Source organism: Mytilus edulis, chromosome 4 (assembly GCF_963676685.1).
Source record: "Mytilus edulis chromosome 4, xbMytEdul2.2, whole genome shotgun sequence".
NCBI classification, from domain to species: domain Eukaryota; kingdom Metazoa; phylum Mollusca; class Bivalvia; order Mytilida; family Mytilidae; genus Mytilus; species Mytilus edulis.
This window is the reverse complement of record NC_092347.1, coordinates 74299186-74318916: the sequence shown is the minus strand read 5'-3', so window position 1 is coordinate 74318916 and position 19731 is coordinate 74299186. Positions and strand designations below refer to the sequence as shown.

General features: G+C 29.8%; 1 protein-coding gene across 3 annotated transcripts in view; it reads left to right on the top strand.

Moving 5' to 3' along the window:
• Nucleotides 1-19731, top strand: part of LOC139520512 (fibroblast growth factor receptor 4-like) — a 39105-nt gene that overhangs the window by 7990 nt on the left and 11384 nt on the right. The window contains exons 1-9 of one of the 3 annotated variants that reach the window (XM_071313202.1): nucleotides 2854-2965; nucleotides 3875-4048; nucleotides 4857-5019; nucleotides 6132-6259; nucleotides 8482-8544; nucleotides 15066-15223; nucleotides 16175-16298; nucleotides 17370-17557; nucleotides 19063-19198. In XM_071313202.1, the coding sequence (XP_071169303.1) occupies nucleotides 3958-4048; nucleotides 4857-5019; nucleotides 6132-6259; nucleotides 8482-8544; nucleotides 15066-15223; nucleotides 16175-16298; nucleotides 17370-17557; nucleotides 19063-19198 (1051 nt within the window). In that variant the 5' untranslated portion in view covers nucleotides 2854-2965; nucleotides 3875-3957. Of the gene's footprint in view, nucleotides 1-2853; nucleotides 3083-3874; nucleotides 4049-4856; nucleotides 5020-6131; nucleotides 6260-8481; nucleotides 8545-15065; nucleotides 15224-16174; nucleotides 16299-17369; nucleotides 17558-19062; nucleotides 19199-19731 lie in introns of those variants that run through there. The other 2 variants (XM_071313199.1, XM_071313201.1) reach the window with 2 other exon arrangements.

Here is a 19731-nt window from a genome sequence, read left to right as displayed (position 1 = left end):
TTATTGATTCCCTATATAATCAACCAAATTTTTCCACTTAAAAGGGGGGACCTGGGCCCCCTGAAAAACCCTCTAAATCTGCCTCTGTGATCAACTTCACACAATCCTTAAAAATCTGCACTGATCGTCAATGTATTATGCAAACATAATTGAGGTACTTTTAAAAAAAAATCTGTAATAGTTTTCAAGATAATAGGAAAACATTGTGAAAAAATGTCTTTAAAGGGCAATTACTTCAAAAATGAGTCAACTTAATATTTAAAAAATGCTGCTCTAATGGTAGACCTTGTTTTGCCAGAGTTAATTTCATTTAATGATGATTTTTTATTTTTTTAGAAAAGCAAATTCTTGAAAATGCAGGTGAGCTACATAAGTTATTTAGAGCCTCTGGTTTGTTATCATTCACATTCCAAATCTAGATAATAGATAAAAAAAAAAAAAAAATAGATAGAATACTGTTTAAAAAATTTCACGCAGTTACTGAAAGGAAGCTCAAAGCCTTGCTGAATTTAAATCCTGCCCTTTTTTACTCTAATATTGGTTGCTGTACTTGTTAGAAGAGCATTAAGCCTGGCTCAACTGAATCAAATTTTGCCTTCCTTCACTCTTATATTGGTTGCTGTGCTATTTAGAAGATTTTTAAGCTTGGCTCAACTGCTGAATCAAACTCAACTGAATCAAACGTTGCATTCCTTCACTCTTATATTAGCTGCTGTGCTTTTTAGAAGATTTTTAAGCCTGACTCAACTAAATCAAATTTTGCCTACCTTCACTCTAATATTGGTTGCTGTACCTTTTAGAAGAGTTGTAAGCCTGGCTCAACTTAATCAAATTTTGCCTACCTTCACTCTAATATTGGTTGCTGTACCTTTTAGAAGAGTTGTAAGCCTGGCTCAACTGAATCAAATGTTTCCTTCCTTTACTCTATTATTGGTTCCTTTGCTTTCTAGAAGAGTTTTAAGCCTGGCTCAACTGAATCAAATTTTGTATTCCTTCACTCTCATATTGGTTGCTGTACCTTTTAGAAGAGTTTTAAGCCTGGCTCAACTGAATCAAATTTTGCAGTCCTTCACTCTAATATTGGTTGCTGTACTTGTTTGAAGAGTATTAAGCCTGGCTTAACTGAATCAAATGTTGCATTCTTTCACTCTAATATTGGTTGCTGTACCTTTTAGAAGAGTTTTAAGCCTGGCTCAACTGAATCAAATTTTGCCTTCCTTCACTCTTAATATTGGTTGCTGTACCTTTTAGAAGAGTTTTAAGCCTGGCTCAACTGAATCAAATTTTGCCGTCCTTCACTCTAATATTGGTTGATGTACTTGTTTGAAGAGTATTAAGCCTGGCTTAACTGAATCAAATGTTGCCTTCTTTCACTCTAATATTGGTTGCTGTACCTTTTAGAAGAGTTTTAAGCCTGGCTCAACTGAATCAAATTTTGCAGTCCTTCACTCTCATATTGGTTGATGTACTTGTTTGAAAAGTATTAAGCCTGACTTAACTGAATCAAATGTTGCCTTCTTTCACTCTAATATTGGTTGCTGTACCTTTTCGAAGAGTTTTAAGCCTAGCTCAACTGAATCAAATGTTGCCTTCCTTCAGTCTAATGCTGTACATTTTAAAAGAGTTTTTACAACAATGTCATGAAAAAAAAGATGAGATGATCTTGTGCAATTCTCAAATTTTATTTTTTAGTATTCAAGTTAGGAAACTTTAATATTATTATACATAAACCTGTTGTCATATTATCATTTTTTAGAAATTTTGATCCACTGTAAAACTAAAGGGGCCAAGGGTTCAACAACAAAAATGAATTCAGAAATACAATGCATTTAAAAACATGGTATTAGCAACAACACTTAATTTTATTCCTAATTCAGCTGAAGTACTCTCCATTTTAACAGAGACATACAATACAAATATATGTGTTTCTGGTCAGTCCTGGTAAAAAAGAATGATAAATGTTACACTAGAATATATAAGCATCATTTGTGGGTCCCTCTTATCAAGAAGCATATGTACATTCAAAACAGCAGAGGCGACTTGAGGGGAATTCAAGGGGTCTCCCCCCCCCCCCCCCACACACACACACTTTTTGGGGGAAAATTTGGTTGATTATTTAGGAAATCACTGAAACATGACCAGAAAGGCTCTTAGGCATTTGGCCTCCCCCTTTTTATGAACACTCCTGGTGTTCCGCCACTGGTCAGTATTTTCTTTACTATCATATTTTAAAGTTATTTAGTTATAACCAGAGACATATAATATTGTATAATATGTGTCTCTGGTAATTCCTATATATAAACTGATAAAAGGTACCCCAAAAGGCCCTTTCTTCCAAGTTTTTAAAATCTATAATCTAAAATAATTAAATTGGTTCAATTAAATAGCAACGAATTGGTTTTGTTGAATGTTTTCTACGATCTAAATGTAAGGTTAAAAGTAAGTAAAGATATAAGAATTCTTGACTTTCTCCATGTACTAGGACAGTAAGTTCATAATTGATCATAATTCCACACGGAAATCATATTATGATTTTTTTTAAAGCCTAGCTCAGATTAAAACAATCTTAATTAATTTACGAACAAGTCTTTGATTTAACTTTTCATTGAAATCATCAATTAAAAAAATTACATACTTATTTTTTTTTCTATTTTTTTAATGATAAAAGTCGTGACACATTGTTATTAATTATGCCTTTTTCGCGACAGTTATAAGGTCGTAATTTTGATAGACAATTTGTCAAAAAGTATGTAAACAGCTAAATTGATCTCTATTTACTTAATATTGAAAGAAAGGCGAATATATATTCCAGGGGCGATTTCTCTGCTGTAATCTGATCAAAAATATTGTATTTTTGTAAAGAAAGAATTTCCTGTTTATTGTAAAATGTGCAAAGATGTGTGGTCACGTGGTAGCACCTGCCAATTTTGAACAGTATTAGATCACGTGGTTACGATCATAGAGTGTAAGTCGTTTGCTTGGAGTAAACCGTGCAATTTTAGAGTTCCTACAAATAATTCTCGTTATTAATCTATTGGGATGTAAAACTTTATTAATTTGTTTGGGAATAACTATTTTTATGGTGAGTTATGAAACTTTTTTATATGCATTTTTACTGGGAAATGACATTTCATGTAAACAAAACATTTTTAGTATTTTTTGCGCAAAAGGTCATGATTGCAGCAAAAAATGCGGAATTTAAATTTAATAATGTTATCGAATTCACAAAGGGTCGTAGAAAGAACTGTTTTGGAAAACCAATGTAAAATATTTGTTACCCGCGCTTTCTTGTACAGGTAGTTTAGTTTATCTGTAATATAAAACTATCTCCTGGTTGTATTTTTATCTTGAAAAAAGAAAGTATGAAGGGATGTTCCCAGTGATTAAAGATTTCATTGTTTGATGACAATGCTGCAACAGTTGGTAATAAAATTGCAAAATCGATACATACATTTTTGTATCTTGTAAAAACGAAAAAAAGTACAACATTCTTTCTTTACTACAAGTAAATATTTTTATTATTGAATTTTATACTGACGCAAAAATATAATTTAGCTATTAGTGGAAAGGCTTGGTCTTAGTGCTACATGTATTTAAAGACATTGGTGCTAGATTATCATTGAATGGAAAATCTGATATCAAATGTATACTTCAGTCCTGATTTATAACAGTATTAAATTTCATCTAAAACATCTGGATATACTTCATCTAAAGTTTAATTTGTGAATTAAAAACAAAAAAAATAGACAGCTGTATAAATCACATCAGTAAAAACAGAGAAAGGAAAAGTTTTTGTGCATTGTGTGTAAGTTGTACATTGAAAATTATTACTCATAATTGAAATGAATTTATTTCTTGTATTCTATTATTTCAGACTAAAAGTTCAAACAAAATGTGGAAGAGGATTATAGTGAATTGTGTGTTTTATGAATTCTTTTAAATGTGTGGAATTTTATTATGGGAGTAAATTGGAGTGTTATCATTGTTTGTTATTTTCTTGGAATATCATTTTATGTAGCAGGAAGCAAACCAAAAAATAAATACAAGAGTAAGTATTTCACTATTTCATCATATCTAAAATTGTGAAAATATGTCATTTTTTTATCACTACATTTATATCTTGGAAATGGTAATTTTGTTGTAACATTATTTGTACCCATGTATTATAGATTTGCATTCTTCTTGCATATGAGGTACAATTATGATACATTATTTATTTATTGTACAACTGACAACCTTTTTAAAGTTTATATATAACACTTCTTCATTTTGGAAGATTTATACATTTCAATTTTATTTTCCTTGTATTGAAATGTTGTTACTACATTTGTAATATATGGATAAAAACACAGAAACAAAGTACTGTTTTAAACACTATAAGAAATTGAAAATCAGATAATAGTAAATTTATATATACTTTTTGTAAATCTCATTTATATTGAAGTAAAGGAGTAAAAGATTTCTATTTCCTTAATTTTTTCAGTTGAACTGGAAAATAAAAGTGAGAAAATAGATTTGTCATTTTTGAATGAACTGAGAAACAAGAGAGACTGAACATGCTTTGATCCTCTAAAACATTGTAAAAGGTCATGTAGAAATGGCCATTAATTAAAAAAAAATGTACATCAAACCTGGAACCAACAGATATATTAGTCCCAGATCAAACATAAAAAAACATTAAAAAAAATTGTACATGTATCTGTTAGAAACAACTGCTTTGTTTCAACACTAAATAAATGAAGTTTCTTTTACAGAAATATTGTACAAATGTACTAGAAATCACTTCTTGTGTATCTCACATACAATGGACCACTTTTATGAGTTTTACTTAAAATTTGAATATGATATCTTCCTAGGTGCTCCACAAGTTGCTGACATTGACTTTCGACAGAACTTAGTTTCGTTAGAAGGAGATAGATTAAAACTCCCTTGTAAAGTTCGTAAAGTAATAGGCAGTGGAAGACCTTTTAAAGTATGGTATAAAGACCAGCGACGACTATCTACAAAGTATGATATTAGGTAGGTCAATAGTTGTAATTCAACATAAAAAAAATCTGATTTAGAATTATTAGATATGGATATTACTTAAGTAAACTATCATTTGCAAGAGTTCTCTCCCTTCAGCAGATGTGACTTAGAGTTGAAGAACAGCAATACAAGCTGGTCCTTTCTTTGAATTTTGTGTCATTAAAGATTAAACAATCTTACAATATTGTACATTATAAATTTAAAAGAATATAGAATGAAGGAAACTGCCTCCCTAAAAAACTGGAGGAGGAAATCGCATTCTTTATTGATATCAATATAGAACTTTTTTGTACTGTACTTTGTTCAGTTAGATAAAAAAAAAATATCATTTAAATGTAAAATCTTTAAAATTAATAAAGTTTGAATTATAAATATGGATCTGAATTGACATTTCTTTGTTCAAAACTTTCAGTTACAATGTGTTATTTTCATTCAAATAAAAGTACATGTATCACTCAGGAAATGTGAAAGGTAAAAATGTTTGAAATTGCAAAACAAATTATACCAGAAATATATAATTATAATGTAACATGGAGAAAATCATGTTTCTTAAAGTATAAAAATGAGCTTAATATAGTGTTAATTTTATTCATTATTGTATAAGTGTGTATACAGCAGTTGCAATACCTTTTGTTGTCAATAAATCATGGTACATTTTGTAAATGGCAATTAGATGAAACAGGTTTCGGTAAAATTGGTGTGAAAAAGCTGATTATAAAATCTTAACTTGAATTGTAAAACCTTCATTTAAGAGCAAGTTTTCCATTTAAGTATAATATCTCTAGTCATAATATCATTCATTATGCTGTAAGAGTAAAAAATTTCAATTACCAATTTTATTGCAGAAATTTATGGCATTAGAATGAACAAAATGTGTCTAAAACCCAAAAGAAATTCACTTTAATGGATGAAGAAAACATCAAATTATTCTCTCTGTAAACGCTTACACACAGTGTACACAGTGTATTTTTTTAAGATATATCATTTATTTTTAATATCTTTGTAAAACATGTTGGTTCTTTTAAATTCTTCTGCTGTACAATGAATCTATATATTTTTGGTGGCAAAATTTGATATTTCAAACTATTAATTGTATTTTTCAGGTATAAGTTTGGAAGAAATGCATTAACAATTGACCCAGTGGAAAAGAATGATTCTGGAATTTACAACTGTCATGTAGACAATGGACTTGGTGAATTATGGATTAACTTTACTGTGAAAGTGTTGACCGGTAATTAATTCTTCAGATTCTGTGCATATTTTGAATATCAGTGATTTTCTACCATTAAATAAGATCTGGTGAACTAATCCAATACCAATTACAATCATTATCCTTCATCCCAACATGCCTAGGACTATTTCAAATTAAAGAACTTAAAAACTTTGGTATCCTTTGTCAGATTGTTGTCTCTTTCACACATTCCCCTTTTCCATTCTCAATTTTACTTTCAACTTTAAGAAACCTTGGCAAATTACATGCAAAATTAGTAGGAATATATACAATTTACTTTTAAAGCTGTAAAAATTGTGTGGGCTTTTCAAAATATCCAGCACATCATAATAAAGTTTAGATCAATAAGCAATAAAGAACTTAGCCATTTGTGACAAATTGACCTGTCAAAGAGCTGTCTTTTTATGATACTCTGCAATTATAAAATATCATTGATACAGAATGGTCAAGAAACTAAGATGTATATTTGATTTTTAAGAATTGAAGATGGATAACAGCATTGTTAAGATAGCAGGAACTGCATAGATATCTGACAGTACAACAAACCATATTATTACACTTTCTGACATTCCAAAAGAAAATACAAGTAAAGACAAAGACAGTGAACTTACATTGTCAAGTTTTAAATATATATGGACTTCATAAATATTAAGAAAATATCACTTGCATTTTTTTATCCTGTTGAACTTCTTGTATATTTTGTAAAAATTAATATATAGGTTTTAAGCATATTTTCTATCTTCTGGCCATAATGCTTCAAATTAGAAAACAACCCTGATTATTTATTAGAATATAAAATAAGTCTTAGTTTTAAATTCAAACAAACATTTCAATGTCTCAGCAACCAACAATCAATCAATCAATGTCGGAGATATTTTTTTAAAAGATTAACTTGTATACTATTTTGGATTTTTTCCCCAACTTTTGTGATTTCATGTGGTCATGCGTTTGATTCTGTACAATAGAAGAAATTTGAGAAATGGAAGTATACAAAAAAATTTGTCACAAAGTTTGCCTATCAAAGACTGACCTTTCCAAAAATGTGGTTTTCAATTTATTTAATTCAAATCTTTGTAACAGACATTTCAAATTTTCACCTGTGTCCGTTAAAAAAAACCCCAGGTAAATATTTGTGTCACCCTGGTCTTGTTACATTGCAGCTGGCTATGAAAACAAAACTTTTTCACTGCATAGTTTCTTTTCATTTTTATGACTTGGCCCTGAGGTGGATAGCTTTTAAATTTCAATAAGCTATTAAAAGATGCACTGTAGAAAATGAACAAAAGGGTCTCTGGTCCAGACATGAAATGCCTTTAATTTGAACCTTGACCCCAAGATTAAATCAAATCATCTGCCATGGTGTACAGAAGTTGCTGGTCAGTTAAAATTCTTTAGGTCAATTCCCAGTCAGAATAAATCTAATTCCTGTTCTGACACCTTTCTATGGCCATGTGGTGCTAATGTACATTTACAAAGAAAATGAGACATAAACTAAGACACATCTCTTTCTTTGATAGATAGTTTTTTAATATCACATAAAGTACATGTAATAATGCATGTACATCACAAGATTTTGACTTCAGTTATTTATATATCTGTCAATGAGACATATATATTCTTTTAATAACAGTCTAACAACCACTGTCAACTCATGTTGTTTGTTACATGAAATTCTGTTGTATGTGTACTAAATTGCAATATTGTAAGATTCTTCTATAATTGAAAGGACTTTAGTCATGTTAGTAATGCGCTTTAGAAAAACAAAATACTAAGCAAATACAAAAAAAAGCTAAGACTCTCTTGACAAACAAGGTAGTCATCTGTATAACATTTGACTATTTACCAACTATTAAATACGGATACAGTGCCTCTTGTATAAGTACACATAAACTTTCAATGTAAAGTATTTGTTTCCATAAAGTTCAAAAACAGGAACCATTTACCACTTTGCTGATGATAAAAAAAAAGTGAATGATAAGATTGTTGTCAATTTTCTATAAGATGTCACTTTATAATAGAAATATACAATTAAAAGAGTGTCTATGGTTTTGTACCGTTTATCAAGTGTTCTTTTATTCAGAATTTAAAAATAAAAGTCCTGGTTAGTAGATGTTTTTCGTGAAAAAATGTCCCTATTATTTACATTCTACTTTAATAATAATTTGTGTTTTCACCAACTATCTCTACTATATATTCATAATGTATTGTATTGTATTTTGCAGAAGAAGAAGTAGAGGATTATGATGGGGTAGAATACGATGATCCTGATGGAAAATGTCAAGAAGGTAAATATTGTGTTCAGAAACTAGAAGCTCTCTAGACCAATCAAGATTAACATGTATAACAACTGTATTGTACAAATCAAGATGAAAAGACCACACTGTAATGGTGAACATCTGCTCTCTAAGATACCGAGGGTCTTCTGTGATTATAAATCATTTTGACCTATAAGGTTTTGGCTCCTTCCAATGGTCTTCGTTATTTGATATGTTGAATATGAAAGCCATGTGATTGTTCTTGGAATTAGAAACAATATTCAGTTTTGTATTCCTTTTTTGTACCTCATTATTTGATATTGGGCAGAAGTTTTCATCCAATTTATATTCGAAAAAATTGCTCTTGATCAGGATAATGTCTAGATAGACTTAAGTTAGCATAAGTGCTCAGCTAAAAAACAAAAAAACTGTAGTACGGAAAGACTTAATCCTTTAATGGTAAGGAGGATTTTTTTGTTGTTGATATTTCTGTATTTTATATTCTCTTACTTATGTCACTATAAATATTGAATATATTACTCCAATCAAACATGCTATAGTTACGTTAATAGAGTCCTGGTAGTTTGTCTTTGTCTTACACAATCAGTACCATCTGTATATACATTATAGGTATATAGATGTAGATTTATGTAGACGTGAAGAAGATAACCCTCCATTTATCTCATAACCTTGTTTTTAAACTGTCATATTTCCTGCCATAAGTCATAATCTTTTATTTTCTCCACTTGTCAGTTTTCATTAAGATTTATGCAAATTATAAGCATTTTTTGCCTATAAATCTTTTCATGTTTTAGCTGGATGACTTTATGGTTGTGTTATAACAAGTATATAATATTTCTTATTTGATCAAATACTACTGTTATAAAAGAACTCTTTTCCAGAAAAAGATTTCTCCTCTTTCATGGATGGATTTTGGTTGAAATGAAGCTTGTTAGCTGGTCTCTTAATTTTATTTCATAAATGTTTGATCTGTTTGGAAAAGGACTTTTTATGTTGAATAGAGATTTTTATTCCACCTACATTGTATAGAGGCTTTTACAATTCGCCGTTTCAGAATCTAATGCATCCTGGGTAATATTTTCAAAAGTGTTCACCAAAACGTCGTGATTGGTTAAAAATGTCATAAACAATGGAAATTCAACCAATGACGTGACGTTATTTTCATTTTGGGGTACGAACAATGAAATTACCCATGATTCTTTACATTCTGAAAAGGCGAATTAAGGAGAGGGAGTAAACATATTTGTTCTTCCTGGCCAGACTGAAATATTTCAATCTCCTTATAAAGATATTAAGTGCAAGTACTAGATCCAACAACCAATCAATGTTAATCATGAACCCATGAATATTTGTCCCAACAATATTACTACTGAACCAAAAACAATGAGAAATGTTAAATGTTGCATAAGAACGTACTGTATTAAAAATCCATTGTACAACTATTTTTTACAAATATATACATAAATTGAATTCTAAGCTTTCAATCAAATACTACTTGTGTTCGATAAAGTATGCCAGTTTCTATACTTTTGGCACTATGAGAATTGAATTAACGCAAGCTGTTGTATGCTCTAGTTTATTTTTGATATATTTGCATTGAAATGATCTTTGGCTTTTAAAACAAAACTTGAAACAAAAATCTGATTTTGCTTTGCATGGTGTATCTTAATACCAGTCACAAGGTTATCACTTTTGATAAGGGGAAAGGACACACAGATTAAACAATTTTAATGGTTGTTTTCACTTGGCAATAAAACAAGACCTTATTATCATCAGGTGTAAAAAAAAAAAAATGTTAGGGATAAAAATTGAAGGCGAAAAAATTTGAAAATGAAAAGAACCATATAATTCTATCATTGTGAAAATTTCAGTCTACTAACACCATCGAAATGTTAATAATCTATGACAGCAAAACAAAGAAATTTGTAAAAGTATTTGACCTCCTGGGAAAGTTTATAATTTGTACCAAAGAACATTTTCTGTTAATTCATCGCCTAGTGTTACTGGTAGAGATAAAATTAAATACCAAGCATTTCAGATAAGTGGGTCCACATGTACACAAATTTGTTATACAACATCTCAAGTCATATTTATTTACATCATTCTAATCCATAATTAATGAAGAGAGATAAACACATTGTTGGTGCCAACAGGGAATTACAAGGTGCACAGACAAATATATATGATAGCATAATTAAATTAACTAGCAATAGATTAGCCTGGAATTAACCTTACTATAAATTGCAGCAGTGAAAATGGCTTGTTCATGAGTTAGAGTTGGCAAAGTGCAAATCCAGTGTAACAAAAATGTGAAGAAAGTTGACATCCAGCTTAGCGATGGCTGCTGTCGATGGCTTCTGTAAATTTGCAAACGAATTAAAAACCTATTATACTCTGTTGCGTTATCCCATTAAAATTATTCTTCATTGGGAGGGCAAACTAAAAATGATGAAAATGTATGACACCCCATTGCAAGGCACAAAACATGTTTCTTTAAAAAAAAAACTTCATCACATACACAGGAGACCAATAGCATTGGTATGCAAAAAATATCTGTTCACCAGGACCAAAATGGTCAAGACTGTCTAATAACTTTGCCTAAATGAGTTGAAGCCTAAATGTCAAACTGTAAATGCATACGCAATCATGACACTATGTAATACTTCACATATATATATACCAAAACAGACCACTGGCTATTTCTTCACAATTAAATTTACCATCAGGTTCAGCATAAACAAGTTAAAGTTTCATATCATGTTTAGTTTCTAATCCTTTTCCTTTCTTGTTCTCAGCTTCTGCAGGTTGCATGTTTTGTGAATTCATGTCTCATGCTAATGGTTTCTTCTCATTTTAGTTCATGGTTCTTTTGATCAATTTAGCATGTTCTGTTTCAAGTGAATATTTCATATAAATTAATGTTTTTCAAGGTTTAATAAAGTACTAAGTGGAGACTTATTAAATTGTACCAAGAAGAACCTTATTTATTATAGAAATATGACCTTTATGTGAAATCTTTTGTGATAGAAATGAAGCTTAAAAAATAAACCTATTATTGGTCATCTGATAGGGGGCACCTGTCTATTGGGTCACTGACAATTTGGAGGGAATTATTTTCTAAGTTAATGACCTAGATTTCTCAATATAAAAACAATATTAGTAGAAACAGGGAATCAGTCTGGTGGCAAAGTTCAGTCTTGTTAAAATTAAATGCCTTTTGGCAATGTGAACATTTTTAAAATGGAAAACTAAAATGTCAAAAACACAATTTTAATATCAAATGATATAACTTTATAATTTTAAATGAGTGGTAAATGTCAGTGTTAAAAGATCCTTCACACATTATTTTTTTAAATTAACATTTAAGATAAATGGGGAATTTAAATCATGCAATTGTTTTCCAAAATGTTAATTTCAAAAAGTGCACAAAATTTGTTGATAAGGAGTAATTTATCTTTTTCACAGTTCATTTTTTGTCTTCTTCTGTCAGTTTTATTGTTTAATTTAAAAAAACAAAATACAATGTATAATACAAAAAAAATAGCAAAGCTTTGATTAAATCTTGCCGTTAATTGTTCTACATAGTGATAGTGATCTTTACATAACCATGACATTTTGAACAACATAGCTGAAAAATAGTTCAGGTCAGGGAAACATAATTGTGGCATTTTCCCCTCTGTGTGAATAAAGAAACCTAGGTATAGTTTCTTAAGTATGATTAATGGGTTGAAATAGTTTGAAATGTTTTAATGTATGGTCGTGGTGTGATAACATAAACATTCTACAGGTCAGGACTTAATACAATCTTCAGTCAAACAGCTAAATACCTCTGATAAAAAACAAATAAACATCTCAACAATTAAACATTTGCATTCTTATCCATATTTTATGAGGCTGGATGTCCCTTATGGTTTATTTAATTAATTGGTTAGTGTGACAAACTTGTTAAGTCCCTTTTGGATCAATTATCTAGGAGGTGCCCAGTTTGACATCAGATAAGGGTGTTTGATGAGTAAATATCATAGAGACTTTAATGAAAGTCACTTCCTTTCTATTGTGATAAATACAGATGTTTAGCAGGAATTCCAGTGAAGTTATATAATTCAAGGGATTTAAAAGGGAAATTACACTCCTATTCAATTTGTACTTGAAACACTAGAACTTTGAATTACTATTTATTTGTTTTTAAATTTATTTGATCAAAGTAGAATCAGTTAAGCATAAAATTATAGATTTATTTGTTTATTGATGTAAAATTCTGGATTTATTTGTTTTAACAGATTGTTTCAAGGTGCTTTTATTCTATGAAACTAAATGCTTGGTACATTTTACAATTTAGATAAGGAGTAATTTATCTTTTTCACAGTTCATTTTTTGTCTTCTTCTGTCAGTTTTATTGTTTAATTTAAAAAAACAAAATACAATGTATAATACAAAAAAAATAGCAAAGCTTTGATTAAATCTTGCCGTTAATTGTTCTACATAGTGATAGTGATCTTTACATAACCATGACATTTTGAACAACATAGCTGAAAAATAGTTCAGGTCAGGGAAACATAATTGTGGCATTTTCCCCTCTGTGTGAATAAAGAAACCTAGGTATAGTTTCTTAAGTATGATTAATGGGTTGAAATAGTTTGAAATGTTTTAATGTATGGTCGTGGTGTGATAACATAAACATTCTACAGGTCAGGACTTAATACAATCTTCAGTCAAACAGCTAAATACCTCTGATAAAAAACAAATAAACATCTCAACAATTAAACATTTGCATTCTTATCCATATTTTATGAGGCTGGATGTCCCTTATGGTTTATTTAATTAATTGGTTAGTGTGACAAACTTGTTAAGTCCCTTTTGGATCAATTATCTAGGAGGTGCCCAGTTTGACATCAGATAAGGGTGTTTGATGAGTAAATATCATAGAGACTTTAATGAAAGTCACTTCCTTTCTATTGTGATAAATACAGATGTTTAGCAGGAATTCCAGTGAAGTTATATAATTCAAGGGATTTAAAAGGGAAATTACACTCCTATTCAATTTGTACTTGAAACACTAGAACTTTGAATTACTATTTATTTGTTTTTAAATTTATTTGATCAAAGTAGAATCAGTTAAGCATAAAATTATAGATTTATTTGTTTATTGATGTAAAATTCTGGATTTATTTGTTTTAACAGATTGTTTCAAGGTGCTTTTATTCTATGAAACTAAATGCTTGGTACATTTTACAATTTAGATATTATAGCCATATTTTAATTTACAAGATTAAGTGCTTTCAGCTTTAGTAGTATCTCCATGCAAATTTACAAGTTACACAACCTATCAAATCCGAATAAATAAGCTATGAATATTCAAATTACTGTACTATAAATGGGGTTTTAAAAATGATTTAAAAGGTTAAGCTTTTTGTAAGTCGCTAACTAGTTATTAATATCTAGGTTGCATGTTATATTTTAAGTACAATATGGATTTGTTTGGCAACATATTTTTCACCTGATCAGCCACTTGTCTGTTATATACAGTATATGCCAGCCTGCTTCCTGCTGTTTGAACAAACACATGGCCCTTTTATAAAGACCTTTGACCTCAAATCATATGTTAATCCCATTTTCTTATAAATTCTGCTTAATAAATTACAAATTGAATATAGCCATGTGGATTGATGTATAAAGGTTTCCTGCAGAGAAAAGATAAATCAGATTTACAATCACCTTTCATCTTTGGCATTTTTTAGTCTCATCTTTGTCTGCTTAAGAATTAGAGAGAAAGAAAATCGAAAGGAAAAAATCGAAAAAGTAAAAAAAATTGCGGTGACATTAGATGAAGTAATCATGGTAAACAAGAATGACAAGTTTTTGGAATATGTCATCTTTTGACTTGGTAATGGATTTTTAATTGGTTATGATTGGAACCATATGGGTCTGTGGCTTCTGACTAATCCAATTTTCTCTATTACATCAAAAATTGTAGCAATTGAAAAAGGATTGGTAATGGTAGAGAAACCACACTGAGCAGATTTATTAAGTATCCAACAAAATAAAATTATTTTCCAGGTTTGACAATCAAAAGCCCTGCAACAACTGAACTTTTAATTTATAAACATGTAAATTAAGACTTTTACATTGAAACAACAGATAAGAAGATAACTTGTAACGCCTAGAAAATTATACTAAATAACAATACCATAGATATTTTTAAGTGAAAAGGCAATTGATATGGTCTTTGTACTAAGTTTGTCAAATTTTTTGTTCAATATAGTATGGGAAATAACTCATGGTTTAAAAAAAATTGTATACTGTAAGCTGAGAAAAAAGAAATATTGAACTCCTTTATTTTAATTGAATTGAATTTTCTTAATTTGACATGAATGTGTATGGTCAATTAGAACATTGGTATTATAAACTCATTTACTAAAACCTCAATTAAAGCTGCACTGGCAGTCAACAAAGCATGTAAATATTAACAAGAACAGCCTTTTGAAATTGTAGTCCTTGAATGAGTTCTAACCAGCCTATTTGTATTACAGGTCCACCAATTTTTAAAGATAAAACCAATGGCGAGTGGATTGCCAGACCAGAAATGTCTCCTGTGGAAATTAAATGTGTTGCTTGTGGAAAACCAAAACCTACAATTAAATGGTTCAAAGACAAACAGTTCATTGACCCTGGTGTCACAGGAGGACGGGTAGGCAACAATATTTTATTTGGTTTTAGAATATAGAAAGGGATTAATATCACTTCTTATATACAGTGCAGTAGTTAGCTCTAGTCTCTATATGAGAAGAGAAGTAAATTTTAAATTTATTGTTGATCAGTTTGCTATGGAATACTGTGTTGTAATTAAAAAAATAAAACATTATAAAAACCTATGGCAAAAAAATTTGGTTGATATTGCTTCGTATTTATCTTGTACAAATCAAACTTTGCCACAAGCCAAGCATGAGTAACAACATTGGCCATGACAGTTGACTCTTTTCATAAATAGTAAACAGTAACAGCTTGCCTTTATATGTTTCTACCAGACACAGTCCTGTCTGATGAGCCTGCTCTTTAGAATTCCTTTGATATGAGACAAAAAATTATAAATTGAAAAATGTGATGACTAGAGCGAAGAGGGGCATGATTTATAAACAATGTTGGATCCACATATAAACATTTTTATTCAAGCCATATGGCAGTACTGATAGATGTACTATAATCCGCTCAGTCTTAGTTCTTAATCTTCTACAAAGTGCATTCTTCTTAGGAGTAACTAAGTAAATGTGGCTTTAATTTGTTTAATAGGGGGGATTCAATGAGGGGCAGATCACATTTCCTTTTTACTTTTACATTTTTAAATTAAAATTAAAATTCAGATGAAACCAGATGCAAAGCTTATGAAATATAGGAATTAATTTAAATAAATTATTGAAAAGGTGTGGCTACAAATGAAGACGAATATGAAGACCAATTGTTGATCTTTTTGAAGATGTAAAACTAGCACATATTTATACCTTTGTTAAATTCTATAACTAAAAGTGGGTTGAAATAAATATGTTTGTATATATCAGTAGAATACTCCCTCAAGAAGCTTTTTGATGAAACAAGCCAATAATTTGTTTTTAACACATTTGGAATAATTTTCTATATTTTTCAGTACAATGTTCGAGAATACCAACTAAAGATTGATAGACTTCTGAAATCTGATGAAGGCAACTATACATGTGTTGTTGAGAATGAACTTGGAAAACTGAATTTCACGTACAAACTTGAAGTTCTAAGTATGTGAACATTTATAAAGATTAATTCATTAAGTGAAAAAAGATTACCAATATTTACTGGAATCAATATTGGAAAAAGACAATACATTAAGGGATAAAGGATCCAATGGCATGACAACCTCAGAAATAGGACTCAAAATTGTAAAAACCATTATGTAGCTTCATAGGGAGGGGGAGGGTTTATTTTCCATTTAATAATGTAATTCAATTCAGAAATCCACAGCAGTTATCTAAACAGTTTTAATTGTTTCCTTATGTTAGGTTTTGCACATTGTTTAAAAGTTACACATAGATTATTTTTAAATTGAGGGAAATGAAAGTAATTTTGGTGAGGTTTATTGATTATAGGAGTTACTGTAGAAATTGATAGCCAATTATTTTGATATATAGGGTATCTTATGTATAGCTTGATAACCTCCGGATCATCATCAGATGTGTTTGATTGAGACATATGATAACCAGAGATGCTGATGGTGTCAATTTAAAAGCCAATTACTTAAACATTTAGTGTTAAATAGAAATAAAAAAAAGAGGATTTGCAGAATTTTTCTTTACATACAATTTTTCCAATTTTTCTTTAGATTTAATGTTGCAAGAATATTCTAGCATGTATCTGTTGCAGTTTTCAATCTGGTATAGACCTGATGCGTCTTAATGTCTAAATTAAATTGAATTTTCTTTCAATAAAGTGATTAAAAAGATGTTTTCGATGAGAGACTGAATAAGATACTGAGGATTCTTTGATATTAGTGAGGTATGAATTTTCTCAAATTTGTGGGAGCAGGAAACTAGGAATTTAAACCAGTATTTTAACTCAAATCAAATTGTTAGGTTCTTTGATAGGAGCATATAATAAAATCAAGAGATAAGGTATCCTCAATCAAAATGGATTTTTTTTTCTCCAGTCACTGACATGCTTGCCAATGAAAGTGAAAAATTCTGCAAGTGTTCTAAAAGAATTAAGGTTTTTTGTGATTGTCATTTTTTTATTATTAGCAGTACACTGAAAGTGTTATTTGGAAATTCTCTCCTTAAAAACCTTATGTTTATATAAATATTATATATTTACAGTGAGCAGAATAACAAAACCAGTTATCGTGGGGCCAACAAATCAGACAGTCCAAGCCGGGAGTGATGCTAGGTTTGAATGTAAAGTGTTGAGAAATGACCTACAGCACCATACACAATGGTTACAACACTATACAGTCAATGGTTCCTATAGAGATGATGAAGGCCAGCCATATGTCAACATTATACAGGTAAATATAAATAAGATGAAATAAAAAGATTCAAAAATATAATTTTCTAGTTCAAATTTCCATATACATTTCCCAGCTCTTTTAAAATTAAAATTGTCTTGTAGGAAGACATATAAAATAAATCATCTTATGAATCAAATGTTTAATATTTGGAAATGAAAATAGATTTTTAAAACCAAACAATAAATTAAATTTGAGGCCAAGTGTTGCACTATTACTACCTTTTTTATGGGAAAAAAATGGTGTTCAAAGGGATCATAATATGAATAAAAGTAAGAAATTACAAGATCATTAGGGTTAACAATTTTACTGCACCAAATTTTCCCAAAAATAAAAAAACTTGCTGAAACATTGAAGAGCTGGTCACATCAAAATGGACCAAAAGTTTGTCCAAATCATGAAAGCAGTCAAAGCTTTACATGAGGGAGAAATTAAAATCAAAAAATTTCCAAAATTGTTTGAAAGCTTCTGTTGTTGTTCTATACAAAAACTTATCATTGATTCATCAGTCACCTCAAGCCTACAAGTTGTGTAGAGAGATGGTAGTTGGTATTATATTTATTGTACATTTCTTTTTGACTGATCAAAGGGAGGCAACCACATTTTAAAAATTTATTAACTCTTTTATATTCTAATGTTTACAGGGACAAAAGGTATTGTATATGAAATTTAAGTAAGAGTGTGAACACTCAGATATGCAGCTTGAAAAAATCACACTGAGTTATGAAATGTTCACAGTTGTTGTGTGTCTGAATGATCTTTATGTGAATGTTTCTTAAAAATTAATTTCTCATTGTCTGTTAATAAGCCAAAAGAAAGGATTGTAGAAAAATCCTTGCATGTTTATCTTAAAAATGATCAATTTCTTTTAGCTGCATGAGTCGTCATTGTTGTCAACCCAGATAACTGTTAATAATTTTACAAAAATCCTTACATAAGGTTAAAAATCAGTTGCTGTTAAAAAGTCACAATTGTATGTACTAACTTTTGAAAATTATCTGACCGCATGACATATCCCAAGTGACTTAAGTAAAGAATGTGATTTTATTCGTTGTCTAGTGTATTGAAATAGATAATTTCCTTTTTAATTTATTGTCTTAATTCACTTTTTTTTATTTGTGCTTTTTAATGTTTCTAATACAATATATCTAAATACTGTTTCCATTATAGTTGTTATTATAACTCATAAATTATAAAAAAAAAAAAAAAAAAAAAGATTTATAGCTCCTTTTTAATTTATTTTGATTAAATGTTAAATTTTTTCAAGTGTAACTATCACACAATAAGTGCATTAAAACTGGTTTTATCAGAGTGGTTTCAGCAATACTGCTATCAACGCATGAAACAGCTATTAAATAATTAATTACTTTATCAAAATGTTTAAGTACCTTAGACTTATAGCTCATAGCTCTAAGGATATTGACAAAAGCTCACACTTTGTTTCAAAAACATTTGTTAAAAAGATATCTTCCTATGCTAATAATGTGTTTCAATTGAATTTTTAGCAATCCATGGTGAATGTAAGTCAACCAGAAATACTGATAATAAAGAATGTAACTAAAGATAATGCTGGATGGTATACTTGTTTGATCTCTAATCCACTTGGTAGAGATTATCAGAGTGCCTGGCTAACAGTTATAGGTAAAGGATTAGCTTAGAATGTCAAATGCAAAAAAGAAATATTCTATCAGTAAAAAAAAGTCATCGGCTGATATGAACAAGTGATTATCAATGTTGATACAACATTTTATCAATAAATTTTTTAGATATAAAAAAGAAGATGTGGCATGATTGTGAATGAGACAACTCTCCATAAATGATCAAATAACACAGAAATTAACATCTATAGGTCACCGAACGGCCTTCTACAATGAGCAAAGCCCATACCGCATAGTTATCTTTAAAAGGCCCCCTAAATTATAAATGTCACAATTTAGAACGAGAAAATAAATGGCCTAATTAATGTACGAAAAACAAACATGTAACACAGCAACAAACAACAACCACTGAGTTACAGGCTACTGACTTGGGACAGGCACATACATACAGAATGTGGTGGGGTTAAAGACTTTCCTATAAATTCGAGGTTTGGCACCAAGAAAACAAATCATCAAAACCATTTTATTTTAGCAAACTACTCCTGTACATGGCAATATAACAACCCATTTCATGGC